Genomic DNA, 14,790 nt, shown 5'->3' with positions numbered 1-14,790 from the left:
AAAGACTCTCTCCAGCGGCCCAAAGGAACAAGCCGGGTGCCTTAAGTAATAGCTAATAGCTGCTGCGTCATGAAACTTGCCTAGACTCGCAACGCAATCCAATTGCAATTTGCGGGGTGCAAGCCGAGAGAGCAGGTGGATATGATTCTTCGCTTTGTGACTCGATGACAGGGAAAAGGAACAATGGTCAGGTTCTCCTCACCTTCATGATAGCTCTTCACACTTGCAGACTGACATCCTCATTGGATAGAGACACCACACCACCACTTTGTCTTTGCATGAACCACGATGATCCGCTGCCTTAGGTATTGTATCAAGATGACGAAGGAGTTGCCAGCCGAGTTTCCCCAAATTTCCCCATAATGTTTGGGCAGTCGTGGGGACGCTCCGACACTGCCCCTTGCGCCTTCCGCGACCTGTGTCCCACCCTCGTGATGCGCCTTCTTTCCAGACTGTTTATTCCGCTTCTCTAGTCCCCAACGGCAGTGAAGCTTCTTTTGCAGAGAGCCAGCTCTTTGCCAATTCCATGGTACTCGGGCTTCCTGCCGTAGCCCGCCATGATCGAACACCAGGACCTCCGTCGGGAATTTGCGGATCCCAAAATTCGATCTCGATGGGTTCTGGACCCGCGATATGTATTTACGTGGCTGCCGCTGGCTCTACGAAAAGCCCCTGCCTCCCTCTCCATCCTTCCTCTCTGTTGTAGATGACAGCCTGCGGCCTACAGAGTTGCATGAGGCTTTCATACCAGCGTCCTAACGTGTCAGTCTATTGACCTCTTGCCCTCTCTGCTGTTATGAAACAATGCACAGTGATACCAACCCTTGACAGTTGTAAGTACCTGCAGATACGAGAATGAATTCTATCTGCTGTATACGCTTGAAAGTGAGCAGGCTTATGGATCTGTTTATATCTCTGGTCGAGATAAGTATATCTCATATTACTCCTTCTCATCCTGGTTCTCCTTCTCTCGTTGCTTAGCAGCTTTCTTCTGCTTCCTCACCTTAGGACTAAAAGCCCTCTTAATCTTGCCCGCTCCCTGTAAATACAACCACGAACATACGAACACAACACCAAAGTTGAAAAGGATATACGCCCAGAAGATACCATAATCCCTCCACACAAACCTCCAGTAAACATTAAACGAAGCCGTAAACGCATCACCATCTCTGTACTGGCAGAAGCCACACAGACCATTGGGTTGAGTGATGACATAGCCTTGAGATTGTTGGGCGTAGGGGCCAGCATAGGAATTGCAGGTTTGGCCGGGAGGTGCTGGGAAGCTGGCGAGTTCTTGGGGGTCGCAGCGGATGGGGAGGCCGTGGGTTACGAGGGCGAGGAGGCCTTCTAGGAGGTAGCGGAAGGGGGAGAGCCAGTACATCCAGCTTCGCCAGAAGTATGGGAGTGCTTGGTAGGGGACTACGACGCCGCAGAAGGAGACGACGAAGAGGAAGAACATCGGTACGAGCAAGGATGCAAGCAACTCATTGGCGGCAAATCTGTACAGGTATCAGTACTTTGCAATGACGGAAGTGACACAAGAGATTGAGAAGAACTTACGAAGCAATTGCCTGACCGAATCCAATGTAGAACAGCTCAAACGACATGATGAATAGCCAGACTGAGGCTGCTGTGTATGTATCACGAGGGAAACCAGGTGGGAAGTACCAAGCACACCAGTAAATAGTTCCAGCAACAAGCGAGTACGGTATCTCAACCACGATACCTCCAATCACAAAAGCAACCCAGCTGTAGATCTTCGAACTGGCCTCTCTGCTCTGGTATATATTGCGGAAGTTGAGGAAACGAGGTTGCAACTGCTGAATCAGTGGTGGAGAGATAGTCAAAGTCATGAAGATGGAGAAAAGTCTGCTCTGCATATCGATCTGCGAGTTTCCAAGTTTCCAGAAAGTAAAGCCGTTGAAGAGTGCTGTGAAGATATGCAGCATGAACTTGCCAACGACGTACTGAGGTGATCGCCAATATGCAACGAAAGATCTACGAACCACAGTGATGATCTGAGTGCCAAGTGGCATGGCATACTCGCGGTCATCATCAGTTTTGGCACCACTAGAAGCATTGCGGCGTTCTTGGATCATGCGTTGAATCTCTTCTTGTTGCTGTTTCTTCTTTTCTGACCTATCCCAGATGTCGCCAAAGTCAGGTCCGTTGTAGTCTGGGTTTCCTGCGCCGATGGCTTCGAGCATCCATTCGGCTGGGTTGGAGTCGGGAGGACACTTCTGCTCTCCATTCTTTTCTAGGTAGGAGATCAGCTTTTCTGAGCCATCGCCGAGTTCGCCATGGTATACAGTACGACCGCCACTCTTGAGGAGCAATAGCTCGTCGAACTCTTCGAACAGTACGCTAGATGGCTGATGGATCGTACACAGAATTGCTTGCCCAGCATCTGCGAGTTTCCTGAGGAAGCGAACAATATTGAAAGCAGCTCCTGAATCAAGACCAGACGTAGGTTCATCGAGATATAAAAGTAGCTCAGGTTTTGATGCGAGTTCGACGGCAATAGTCAGGCGTTTGCGTTGTTCTGGATTCAGACCTTCACCAACTTTTCCAATGGTGGCACCGGCGATGTCCCGCATCTCAAGCAGGTCAATGACCTTCTCGCAGTAGTCGTACTTCTCTTCAAGCGAAACCTCTTTTGGCTGACGAAGTTTGGCAGAAAATCTGAGGGCTTCTCTGACAGTGGCCGTGGGCTCGTGTACATCTTGCTGCTCAGCAAAACCAGTAGCTCGCTGGAAGCTCTTTGGAAGGGGTTTACCGTCAACAAGGAAATCTCCAGAGACAACGCCAAAGTTGATACGTTGAGCCAAGGTGTTCAGCAGAGTAGTCTTTCCTGCTCCGGAGGCACCCATGAGTGCTGTCAACTTTCCAGGACGGACGTAGCCCGAGACGTCTCGTAAAAGTTGGCGTTCTCCGCCCTCGTAAGGAATAGTGTAGTTGACATTCTGCCATGTGAAAATGGTTTCGTTTCCGCCGATCGCTGCGACAGTCTTGTCGGATTCGGATCCATTGCGAGCCTCTTTATTGTTTGGTGTGGCATCGACCTGACCTTTATTGGGCTCTCCAGCTTCTTCATCGTTCGTCCTGCCTCCTGTCTCGACTTCCTTCTCCACTGACTTGGGAACCTGGCCACGTTTGAACACCGTTACTTCGCCACTACCTTTGTTCGGCTTCTGCAGCTCCATACCGAGAGCAGTAAGCGCCACAAAGAAGATGAAGAATGCGCAGATAAAACCAAAGTTGCGCCACAAATGACTGCGCGAGTATGTGAAGGCAGTCTTGATATAGTTGGCACCATTGACGGTGGCCGAACCAGGTGTACTACCTTGCAGAGCACACGACTGATATTGTTGGGAAGGCGCATTCGGGGGGACCAGGTAAGGAGGATTGCACTGTAGTTCAAGATTGTAGAACTCGTTAGACATCAGACCCTCGAAACCATACTGAACAGGATTGATCCAGCGTAACCACGAGAACCAAGGGTGCATTTTTCTTGGTGGTATGAGATAGCCAGTGTATACGACCAAGATCTGAATGACCGGGCCTGTGATTCTGGTGGCGACATCAAGAGAAGCAACCATAGATCCCACGGCTCTAAATAGAGCATACATGGTCATGGTTACAATCCATAGAAACATCAACGATATGAAGAATTGAGAAGCCGTTCTTTGTAGTCCAGACATGAAATAGACGACTATGTCGAAGATGAAGACCTGAACGAAGACCAAAGGAACATCAACAACAGTTTGGGCAATGGCGAAGGCGGCCGGGCGATAGAACTGGTAACTCTTGTGCTTCAGGAGGATAGGCCGGGACTGGAAGACAGCAGTCAATTCAGCCAAAGCGAGAAGAGCGTTGAACAACAGGGAGAAGAACATGACACCTCCTCGTGGGAAAGCTCCCGTTGCAGTCTTCGGCTGGTCATAGAATAGCGAACCTACAATCAGCGCCTGGAAGCCAATGCCACCCCATTTGCCAATAGTCGCTTGCTTGTCGCCAATCATGACCAAGAACTGGCGTTGAGTACAGGCCATGATCTGCTTCGGGAAGGAGACCTCAAAGTTCTTCTTCTTTGTAGCTTTGGACTGAGCATCATGTCTTGCTTCGACAAGCTGCCGAGTCTCAGCCTCGAACTCCTCAACTTCTTTGAGGTTGCGTTTCTTTTGTTCGCTTTCTTGGAATAGACGATCAAAATCTTCGCCAGATCGAGGAACCTTGTCTTCCCAGCCTTCTTTGACATGTCTTTCATGCTCGTCTGTGACGGAGGTGATGAAGTCGGCGGAAGTCCAGCGATCTGGTTGCACAAAGCCCAAGTCCTTGAAGTACTTTACAGCATCCTCAGTATGACCAAAGTAGCAGCACTTTCCTTCATGGAGCAGGACTACCTTGTCGAAACAATCGTAGAGGGATTCACCTGCTTGATAAAGAGCAACAGCAGTAGAGATACGAGCCATGTTAGTCAAAGATCTCAAACTCTGGACATACTCCAAGGCAGTGCTTGCGTCGAGACCTTTTGTGCTATTGTCCCAACATTGTGCACTCGCGCGGGTTACCATGGCTTCTGCAATGGTAACTCTCTTTTTTTCACCACCAGATACACCACGTATATATTCATTTCCAACACGCGTGCCCAAAGTATGCTCGATCCAGAAGAGCTTGGTGACGATCCGTAAGAATTCTTTGACGTAGGCTCCACGAGATTCGCCCTCCAGACGGGAATCCTTCCCGGGAGTCTTTGTTTTGAGAGCAAAAGACAATGTATTCTTGACCGTGATGGTCGCGTAGTGCAAATCATCATCAGGAATGAAGAGAACCTCGCCCTTGTACTTTTTGCCTATTTCTTCTGCCGGAGTGCCTCCATAGGTCACCTCGCCATCAATAGAGGTATATCCTGCTCGTTGGTTGGCAAGTGTCTTTAGCAGAGTCGTACAACCAGAACCAGGGCGACCAAGTACAAGAAGCATCTCAGCAGGCTTAATGACACCACTGAAATCCGACAAGATTGTTCTTTCTTGTGGTTTGCCGGCAGCTTGCTTGGGTCCTCTGGAAACCAGATTCTTGATCTTTCTGGGAAGACCGAGGAAGATATCTCCAACAGTGGGTTGTAAAGCAGCACCAAGGCCAACACCTCGTACCGTAAGATTTTTGAAGACAAGACCGACGTGCCTGGTTTTTTCTTCCTCGGAGTGTTCTTGTCTGGTCTTGCCAAACATGCGCGACATCAAGCGATCGATTTCTTCTCTTTCTTCATCGTCGTCTTCTTGTGTTTGTACTCTGCTGATGCCACTGGTCTGACTTGTTTTTCTACGAGACAGAGTACGAAAGAAGTCATCTTCTGTCATACGTTCCGATAGCTTAGGTCGTGAGTTTGTTCTCGTCCTCACAGGCGCGAAGGAGGGGTCTTCTTCGTCTGGTTGTCTTTGAACAGTGTCCGGCGCTTCGACTTCCTCAGTGGGATGATTGAGCATTGCAGCATGATTCGGAGATGCTTCCGAGTCTGATGGTATCGCCGTCTCGCCAGAGGATCTAGATGAATGACTCGAGTCGTGCAATGGAATAGCGACTTCATCGTTGGGAGAAGTTCCAGCATGCCAGGAGAGATAAGTGTTGCCATATTGTTGTGAAATTTGCGGATGTTCATCTATCCTTGCTGGCGAAGGCGTATAGCTAGTCTCTGAGGAGTTTCCTGATCCTTGTTGTCTGACCGAATCTGCTGGTATCCCAGTCTCGGGATTCGACCGCTCCATCTTGACACGAATGCAACAAGAAAAGTTGCCTGAATGGAGTATCACCACACAGCGTTCAGCGCATCCAAAAACCGAATTCCCCTAGAAGAGAATTCGATGCAATCCAAAGAAGGACAATTAAACAACCACAACAATGAAGAAAGAAAAGGGAGGCGACGCCCCTTACCTACCTCGCTCCTACCTATAGCCTACCTATTATGAGAAAGCCATGCATACCAAACCTCATGCTGATGTTTATCATGACGACACGGAATATGCATGTTGAACGGCACAGAAGATGGCGGGTTTTGTTTGAGGTCACGGAACTCCGAGATGAACATTCTAGAGAGCGATCAGCACTTGCTATACAACACTCGCTCGTCATTGCGCGGTAAGATTGCAGGCAAATTTGGGGAAGATCAGCTATTGTGCTCCGAATCAAGATCTCGTGCGTTCTCCAAGCTCAACCCATGTGTTTGAGCCTCAAGCCCTGTCAAGTGCTCAAGTACCTGTCAACGAAATTATCACGAGTCGTAATCAGATCGCTACGTGGGCCGAGAAAATTGGCAGATTGGCGTGTGCCACCATCTCAATCAATACCGCAGTGTGCACCCGTAGTCGCAATACCCGACCTACTTCCCGGCATCACCATCTAGATCATGATGCTTGCTTCCCTAGCATGTGGTCAATGACAGAATGTATCATCTTGAACAGTTTCATTGTGATCTTTCGAAGTAGGAGTAATAATCTACCAAATCCTCTTCGCAGCCATCATATATCTGTCCACACCATCAAGCTTCAACTCTCCTTTAGCCTTTTCTTTGCCTTTAGCCTCTCGCTCTTTAAGATTCTTCAAGCCCTCGGGATCATCTTCATAGATCCATCTACGCTTGTCTTCATCCACTTCTACTGCGCCCCAGCCGCCTACTCTACGGCCCTGAGTATCAAAACTCTGCTTCTTGTGTTCTTGCATCTTCATCTTGCGATAGCGTGTTCGTGCAAAACTGAGCAAGAGCATACCAAGAAGAAGTTTGAGCGCGAGTAGGATAAGGTATATGATTAGGAAGAAGACGAGCATAGTGCCCAGGGCGATTGCATCGTCAATCGTCCAGAAGCGCCAGGAGCTGGCACCAGCAGCGGCATCGGCACCTGCTCCGAAGGATGATCTACCCAACGCCCTCCTGAAGATCTGGTCGATGTGCGCAAGCGCAGCTGTGGTTGACGGCGAAGTCTCTCCAGATGCTGACTCTAATGCAATCTCTGTGGCAGTCGAAGGAATAGGCAGCGGCATGTGGGTAGCGATAAGCATGTGATAAGTCTGAACCGAAGCACGTATGAAGAGACATGAAAGAGGAAGCACCGGTAGGCCCAGTCGCTTAGTCAAGTTCTGGTCCGCGAAAGCATGTGAGTAATAGTCTTTCGTCAGCACATCCAAGAAGCGACCATAGAGACTCGGCTTGATGTTGTTGAACTTTGAGATGTAGGCATGTTTGACCCAGTCAACAATCATCTCACTGCCAATAACAGTCACGAAAGGCCCAAAGATCTGACCAAACCCTGTCGGGAACATGCTAAAGGCCTGCGGAAGAATGCTCGTGCTCTGAATCGGTGATGCTGTCGAGTTCGTGCTGAAATTTGTTGTCGAGCCACTGCTAGATGAGGCCATGTTCAGACCGCCGACCTCAACAATGTTACGTAGAGCGATGATGAGTAGCATAAGCCAGAGTTGGAATCTCTCAACCACATCTGCACAAGTCAGCTGGAATAGATTCTCCTTCTCGAACTTTTTGAACACGGTTCCCTTGATCTCAACAAATTGGTTTGACATCAGGAGTGTAAGTAGAGCGTTTGAGTAGGAGTTGACAGCGACATTAAGTGCGATGACTTGGTAGAACAGCATAGCCGCATGAGCGACGTTGTAGGCCAGAGCAAGTATGAACATGCCTAGAGGAAGTAGAACCTTACTGCGGCCATTGGGCTTACGCTCGAGAGTCTCTTTCGAAAACAGACATTCGATGATGTCCTGGCCAATAGCTGATAGAAGGCGATCGAATACCTCAAGAACATTGTAAATAACATAGAGCTTGATAGCAGCTTGTCCGCGAATCTTGTGATACATGCGACTGGCATCAAATTGGACAAGAATCATGCAGCTGATGATGATCAAGGCTCCATGCAACATGTCAGCCTTGTGATTTGGAAGCAGAGCAGAGGGTGTAGACTTGGACCGCCTGTGACGGTACAAAGGGTTGGAAATTCTGAGTTTCGAGGGCAATTGTTGGAAGCGCGTCGAGTTCATATCCTTTTGACTTTCTGGTTGAGCAGAAGGAACTGCAGGAGCAGAAACAGGGTCAATCGAAGGTGAATTGACCGAGCTTCTGCGTGAGGGACTGGCAGAAGGAGGTTGGTTTCTACGGCTCCAAACACGGCCCAAGCCAGAGTATATGAAGGAACCAATGTCTTTAAACTCTTTGACAAGGCTTTGAACAAACCACTTCAGCAGGATGAAGATGGCCTTCAAGAATCTCAAGGGCAAGATGGTAAATGTATATAACCAGGCGTCCAGACATGCCAAAGCACCGAACACCAGAGTCTGCTCAAGCTGAGGCGGTAAGGTTAAGAAGTTGTACAAGCGCTCGAACTTAACTTTTGAAGACTCGTAGGGGAAGTCGCTGCTGGCGGAGCGGTGAATGTAGAGAGCCGAGGGGCGCTCGGAAGAGAGTTCGAGTTGTAGGTATGTTGGCAAAGAGAGAGGCGGCACGGGGATGCTGGGAGGCATTGGAGATGGAAGCGAGTCGGACATGGGTGAGGGCTTCAAGGCTTCGACGCCATCTTGGTATTCAGAGCCCTTCAGATTCAAAGTAGGGCGTCTAGGCTTCGAAGCGTCTTTATTATCGATCGGATTCCTCGATATCTGAGCCGCCGAAGCTTTCCTCTTGATGACAGGAGTCGAGTTGGAGCGGCCACCTGTAGTAGGTCTGGAAGCAGTCGGCGGAGGGCGGCCATTCTGTACGGGTAGACTCGTAGGCTCAGTAGATGAGGCCTTGTCACGGGCAGAGATGCCCAAACCATTTGATTTCGCACTGGTGTCGTCGACCAAAGGTGGAATGTCATCGGTAGAAATGTCGACGGCGCGTAGTGGAAGAGAGTCGGGCGAGGAGATCAAGTCTTGCATTTGAGCTGAGGACAGCTTGAGGGTGGGAGACGGCGAGAGCAGCTTGCCATTGCTGGTCTTTGGTTTCAGCACTCGCGACGCTACTGTGGTTGGAGTAATCGCGGGACTATCTGTCTTCTCAGACAAGGCGTCGAGACCAGGACTCGTCAACTCGACATCGGAGGTGTACGAGGTTGTACCATGCTCGGTGATGGGAGAGAGGGCTGGCGTAGGCAGTTGGTCGTGGATCGCAGTGGCCTCGCTGCCATCTGGCGTGCTTTCTTTCATCGTACGTGCGAAAAGAGCATTATCATTGAACTGGACCAGCCATCAATGTGATTGCAACAATAAGAAAGGCAGGAGCGACAACAACGCGTCGTCTGTGCTGCCTACGGATTTAACCTCATATAAACGCCGTATACACCTTGCGCAACACTCTGGTCATCCAACCCTTCTTCACAATCAACAATATCTCTCACTGCCACGCAATCATGTCGGGCTACGAGGGTGAGCTTTACTTATCACTAGATTATATCTGTCCGTCGCTGACAGCCCTTAGTCGAACACAACATCAAAGAGGAGAAAAAGAACGAGGCACCGCCCCGCCGCCCTGATCTGTCCACCTTCTTTACCACTCTCGATCTTGTCGACACTAGTGGAGACCGTCACCCTCAGAATGCGCACTCTCTACCTCTCCCCGGCGACGTCTCAGCAGCCTTCCGCAGTCTCGCAAATGCCTTCTCCATGATGCAGGGTGGTGGCCATGGTCAATCGCAAGAAAACACAGATCAACTGCTAGCTCAAATGGTCGAGCAGCTGATGCAAGAGTCTGAGAATCCTCCCCGGGAAGTCAAGGGTGTCTCGGACGAGTTCCTTGCCCAGCTGGACAGAGTGCCAAAGACGAGCTTGAAGGACAAGGACTGCCCCATCTGCGGCAACCCTTTCCTTGACGGTGAGCTCTGATTCTGGTCGACTATTGTTGTCGCACCTTACTGATATCTTGTTGCAGACCCTCACCCGCTTGTCGTTCAGCTGCCCTGCCATAAAGACCACCTCTTCGATCTCGAATGTATCACTCCTTGGCTCAAACTAAATCCCACCTGCCCCCTCGACAGAAAAGAGTTGATCAAGAAGAGGGCACCTACACCACCTCCGGATGAGGAAGATGGAGAATACGATGACATGTATGCATAATCTTGCTTGGACGGTTCGTTTGGCATTCAGCGTCGCATCACTTGGAAGATGCGCTTAGCTTGGTTGAAAAAGAGCATTTATGATAATTGTAATATACCCATGAGACTTTGAACATACATCGAGACTCAAGTCTGCGCGCTCACAGATACTTGCTCCTTAGTGCTTGGCTGATGGAACTCATCCTGCTCGTTGTAGAGCCGTGTTGCATGTGGCTCATGAACGCCTCTTCTATGGCCGACTGGGATATACTGGCATCTGCTATTCATGTCAGCATGAATTGTCTGTGGCGATCCAGTATCAAATTCACGCACCATCAAGATCGCTGAAGGAGCTTCCCATACTCGGTGTACCCTCACTGCCCTCTCTACGGACTCTCGGGCTGAGTTTGGAAAGTTCTTCGCGATGTCTAGGACTCAACGCACTGGCCGGAGAAGCATGTGCATAGTCTCCTCGATTGACTTCTCTCTGTTTGCCAGCGCCGGTTGTAGATTGAGTAGCTGCTACAGAGCTTGCCGAAGATGCAGAAGAGTCAGGAGCAATAGCCCTTTGCTCATGCGCTCTCTTGACCGGTGATTTCAGCGTTGCAGCTGGATCAGCACTTCCAGTAGCCGTAGTAGCGAATGGCAAGAATCCGCCAGACGACTCGCCATCCTCGTCTTCGTCTTCATCATCATAGCCGTACTTGCCTTTGTTATAGTGAGTCGGTCTTCTGAAGGCTTGACTGCGCGCCATACTCTGACTCTCCCCTTCCGAAGAAGAATCTGATTCTGACTCCTGAAGTGGATCCGAGTCTGGCTCTGAGATCTCGCGCTGCGGTGATACAGGCTTTCTGTGGTTTCCAAAGGCTGTGTTGAAAGTCCTGTTGGTTGGTTGTGCTGGACTGGCAGGTGGTCCGGTACGGCTTTGTGTCAGTGTTCTTGTGGATGGTGTACGAGAGAGGCCTTCAGTCTTTGGTTGTTGGTTAGCTGTGGAGAGTGTGGGCAGCATGTTAGGCTGGCGAAACACTCCTGAACCACCTGATCCCATAGTTGGTGTAGGACTGTCTCTTATGCGGGCTGAAAGAGCAGATGGTGCTCTTTGACCTATATTCCGGTCAACCTGAGAATATCAGCATTTTGCACTATTGAGCTTACCTTGGCTACCGACTGCGAAAGCGGTTGCATTGCTACTTATGGCAACATTGCCAGTAGAGTCAGGTGGAAGAGGGGACGGACAAGCTGAAGGACTGAGTTTCTTCATCTGCGCCTTCATCTGTGCAAAGTGGCGTTCATACAGCCATGCTGCCTGCTGAAGTAGAAAGGCTAGAGAAACCTCGAACTTTGCGGACCTGCTCTTGTCAGCTTCAATACAGACCGAAGCGGATAGTATACCGACAAATCTTCCCCTGTTGAAATATTAGCTTAATCTCTTTGTCAACACAAGATGATACACACAATCTAGCTCTTTGCTGTTAGAAGCCTTGGAGATGATTTTCCATAATGCACGATCTTTAGTCGAGTTCCAATCAACCTATCTACGTTCAGCTTTACTTAAAAGCACAACTTCTAGTATCAAATACCTGTGGCGGATCTACAAAATCTCCTCTGGGAAATGGCAGCCGAATGAAGCAGGTATAGTGCACGGACGAGTCTGCCGGAGCTGACTTGTATGCTGGCGACGGCGGAGCGTTGATACCTAGAGCATTATGCGAGGTTTGGGCTGTTCGGAGGGAAAGTTGCTTTGGATCCTCGATGCTTGACATGGTATAGTTGATGTGTTTATGAAGAAGGATGATGGTGGATGGTCTGGAACAAGGTTATACAGATGCATAGCGCGAGCACGTGATATCAAACACCTCCCTTCAAGGATGCAACACACCTCGCCATGTCTGCACTCGAGCACTAGATTGTGCATAGCTTCTCATTGATACATTTGCTCCAGCTGCACTATACGCGCTGTATACTTTAATACATGGTGAGGGTGAACGTGAAGCAGGGTCGTTAAATCATGTATTGAGGTTTTCATGTCAGGTACCTAATGCCTTGATCTCCTGTAGCTGTCGTCGTGATACCGGTCGCCGCGTCTTCTATCATCGCGGTCACGATCACGATCACGATCACGATCACGGCGGTCGTCTCGCCTGTAATCCCTATCCCTATCTCGCCTTGGGCTTCTTTCTCGCTCTCTTTCGCGCTCACGGCGTGGAGGGCTTCTGTTCCTGTCGCGTCTCGGACTGCGCACCGGACTCCTCTCTCTATCCCGACTGTCCTTGCCGTCATCTTTGCGTCTACCATCCTTGTCGAAGACGTAGTCATATCGTTCACCACGGCTGTTACGTCCTCCGTACCTCTCACCCTCTCTGTAGTGTCTCTTAGCTTCTAGCCCGGCAATACCACCGAATCCGCCCTTCTTCCTGGCTGTCTTGGAGTTTGTCGTGTCACGCCATGCATCGGCGAGTCTGCTGACACTCTGCGAGAAGTCGACATGAATACGGTGGTCGTCAATCAAGACACCTTGCATCTTGAAGTAGGCGCGCTCGCAATCCTCCTTGTTGCCGAACTCGATGAAGGCATATTGTAGACTGTCGCCAGTCTTCTTGTCTCGGATGACTTCGCATGACAAAATTTTGCCGAAACGGCTGAAAATGAGCTCGAGATCTTCGTCACGGGTGACTGGGTTGAGTTTGCAGACAAATAGGACTTGTTCAGGAGGCGTGACATCGGCGAATGGTAGATCGCCTATCAGCTCAAGGGTCAAGGCTTGGGCGCGTGCTTCACGTTCGCGGCGCAGTTTCTCAAGTTGTTCGGGATCGGTGTTTTCGGCAATTTCTTCGTCGTGGGCGATGCGTACGGTGGCTAATTGGCCTGCTGTTGGTACAGGGCTTTTCGGTGGTTCGACCAAGCCTTCGGGGTCATCGTACGGGTCGTCAAGGACAGCGGTGTGTAGGATGCGGATGTCTTTGAGCGGGCGGCCTTTGTCGTCGATAAAGGCAGTGTTGATCTTCTCGAGAGCATCGAAGCCCTCTACGACTTCGCCAAAGATGGCAGCCTTGCCGTCGAGTAGATCCAGGTTTTCACCAAGGGTAATGATGAACTGGCTAGCGGCGAAACGGTCGTCCGGATTGATTGGTGAGGCAGTTGTAGCCATACTGACAGTGCCTCTCTCGGTGTGCTTCCTCTTGCGACTAAACTCAGGTTTGAATGTCATGGCCTCGGGCTTCGCAGGCTTCTTTGTGACACCATCAGGAAGACCCCAGATAGAAGAACCGCCATCGCTTTCGGCGGCATCAGGACCAATTGGATCGCCAGTCTGGAAAGAGAAGTTTGGTTGGACGTTGTAAATGGGCGAATAATTGTAGTACTTGATCTTGCATAGCTTCAAGAAGCTGCGTCAACGTCTTAGCAATCTGATCAGTCTCGTGACGGCGTAATATCGAGGCGCAACTCACTTCTCACATGCTTTAGGCGCCTCATCGACATAGAGGTCGATGGTAATGTCGCCAGCCGATGTTTCTAACAAGACCGACATTTTCTTGATTGTTGTCACAGAAAGCGCCAAAGTTGAAGCTCGAGTGACGCGTTGTCAACCGCGGCCGTGGGTCAGTCATCGCCCCGTCGTTCAGAACGGACGGACGCGCCTTCCCAAAGAGCACCTCAATCAGTCAACCACACAAATCAGCATGAACTGATCATCGCGAACACAATCTTGATCCTCTGATGCATCCACAAATCTCTTCTCGAATTATATGGTGATACATTTACAGATTCAACCAGCCAACCTTCTGCGTTCCAGGAAACCTCCAAAACCCAGTAGAATATTTACAAGATTCCATCCTTCTGACATCCGAGCTCAACACTGCATGTGTGGACCTGCACAAGCGCCTGTGGCTACCGTCCAGCATGTCGCGTTCCTCAGCATTACGAACGGGCCGCACCTTTGACAGATGGTTGGACTAACCCTGCAAATACCCTGTCTCACTGCAGCTCTGTTATAACCATCCGGCATCAAAACATCCTTTTCTCTTCCAATGATTTTTCTCACATCGCATCACCTGCCTTGCTTTACATGAATTCGTATGTATCAATCTGTCCCTTGACCGCACGAGCGCTTGCTTTCTCAACACTTTGCCGCTTCAGTTCACCTGCTTCACGCTTGTTTCAATGCCACCAGCACGCTCCGATTCCATGGCTCGTCAACTTGATCGTATTGGCTAGTCTATCTCAATTCCAGCCTGTCGTCGTAATCCTGGATGGCTGAGCGATCTTCATGACTCTTCCAGCTATCTGGCGTAGAGAAACCTGGCTTCACGCCAGATCGAGCGGAACTTAAGCATCACCATCGCCCCGGCCGGTCTTTACTTCAGCCTCAAGCTGCAACCACCCGTTCATGTGGTGCTCGAGACCGCTTTCAATCCTTGCGTAGCCAATACCCGGTCCGCTCATGCGCCTTGTTCAGCGTCGCCAATCGGCATGTTGCTGCTGCGCAACTTGTCATCTGTCCATCGCCAACCTATCACCCGTTACTCTCTTGTTTCAGAAACAGCACAACATATCTTCCCGTCTAAGCCATCGACTGAAGTTGAACTCTTTGTCCATCAACTTTCTCTCTGGCTCTAAAGTCATGTGTCTTCCCGCAAGTCTTTCGCTCCACCGTAAAATTGACGTTTACCTGCCAAGAGTCGGTCGTGTTGTTTGACTTCATCCATCTTAAGCCGAACAC

The 14,790-nt window shown here is 50.0% G+C and overlaps 5 protein-coding genes across 5 annotated transcripts; 1 reads left to right on the top strand and 4 right to left on the bottom strand.

Annotated features, from left to right (window-relative positions):
• Positions 1–940: 940 nt before the first annotated feature.
• On the bottom strand, positions 941–5,486 carry M437DRAFT_57414 (ABC drug exporter AtrF; the record flags this gene model as incomplete). Its single annotated transcript, XM_041023223.1, has 2 exons — positions 941–1,499; positions 1,561–5,486. 2 exons carry the CDS (start codon positions 5,484–5,486, stop codon positions 941–943), a joined length of 4,485 nt encoding a protein of 1,494 aa, XP_040876336.1.
• Positions 5,487–6,492: 1,006 nt separating this feature from the next.
• M437DRAFT_57255 (DUF747-domain-containing protein) lies at positions 6,493–8,523 on the bottom strand (the record flags this gene model as incomplete). Its single annotated transcript, XM_041023190.1, has 2 exons — positions 6,493–8,057; positions 8,199–8,523. 2 exons carry the CDS (start codon positions 8,521–8,523, stop codon positions 6,493–6,495), a joined length of 1,890 nt encoding a protein of 629 aa, XP_040876335.1.
• Positions 8,524–9,389: 866 nt separating this feature from the next.
• Positions 9,390–10,092, top strand: M437DRAFT_87919 (uncharacterized protein; the record flags this gene model as incomplete). Its single annotated transcript, XM_041028736.1, has 3 exons — positions 9,390–9,405; positions 9,458–9,850; positions 9,908–10,092. 3 exons carry the CDS (start codon positions 9,390–9,392, stop codon positions 10,090–10,092), a joined length of 594 nt encoding a protein of 197 aa, XP_040876334.1.
• A 139-nt stretch (positions 10,093–10,231) lies between these two features.
• M437DRAFT_87918 (uncharacterized protein) lies at positions 10,232–11,833 on the bottom strand (the record flags this gene model as incomplete). The annotated part of the gene is made up of 6 exons (XM_041028735.1): positions 10,232–10,347; positions 10,404–11,174; positions 11,226–11,419; positions 11,467–11,476; positions 11,526–11,601; positions 11,651–11,833. The coding sequence occupies 6 exons, from the start codon at positions 11,831–11,833 to the stop codon at positions 10,232–10,234; spliced, it is 1,350 nt and encodes a 449-aa protein (XP_040876333.1).
• A 272-nt stretch (positions 11,834–12,105) lies between these two features.
• Positions 12,106–13,599, bottom strand: M437DRAFT_57642 (cyclophilin-like protein; the record flags this gene model as incomplete). The annotated part of the gene is made up of 3 exons (XM_041023255.1): positions 12,106–12,254; positions 12,318–13,456; positions 13,520–13,599. The coding sequence occupies 3 exons, from the start codon at positions 13,597–13,599 to the stop codon at positions 12,106–12,108; spliced, it is 1,368 nt and encodes a 455-aa protein (XP_040876332.1).
• Between the last annotated feature and the right edge of the window lie 1,191 nt (positions 13,600–14,790).

Source organism: Aureobasidium melanogenum (genome assembly GCF_000721775.1).
Source record: "Aureobasidium melanogenum CBS 110374 unplaced genomic scaffold scaffold_26, whole genome shotgun sequence".
NCBI lineage: Eukaryota > Fungi > Ascomycota > Dothideomycetes > Dothideales > Saccotheciaceae > Aureobasidium > Aureobasidium melanogenum.
Note: the sequence above shows the minus strand (reverse complement) of the source record. Positions and strands in the feature narration are given on the sequence as shown.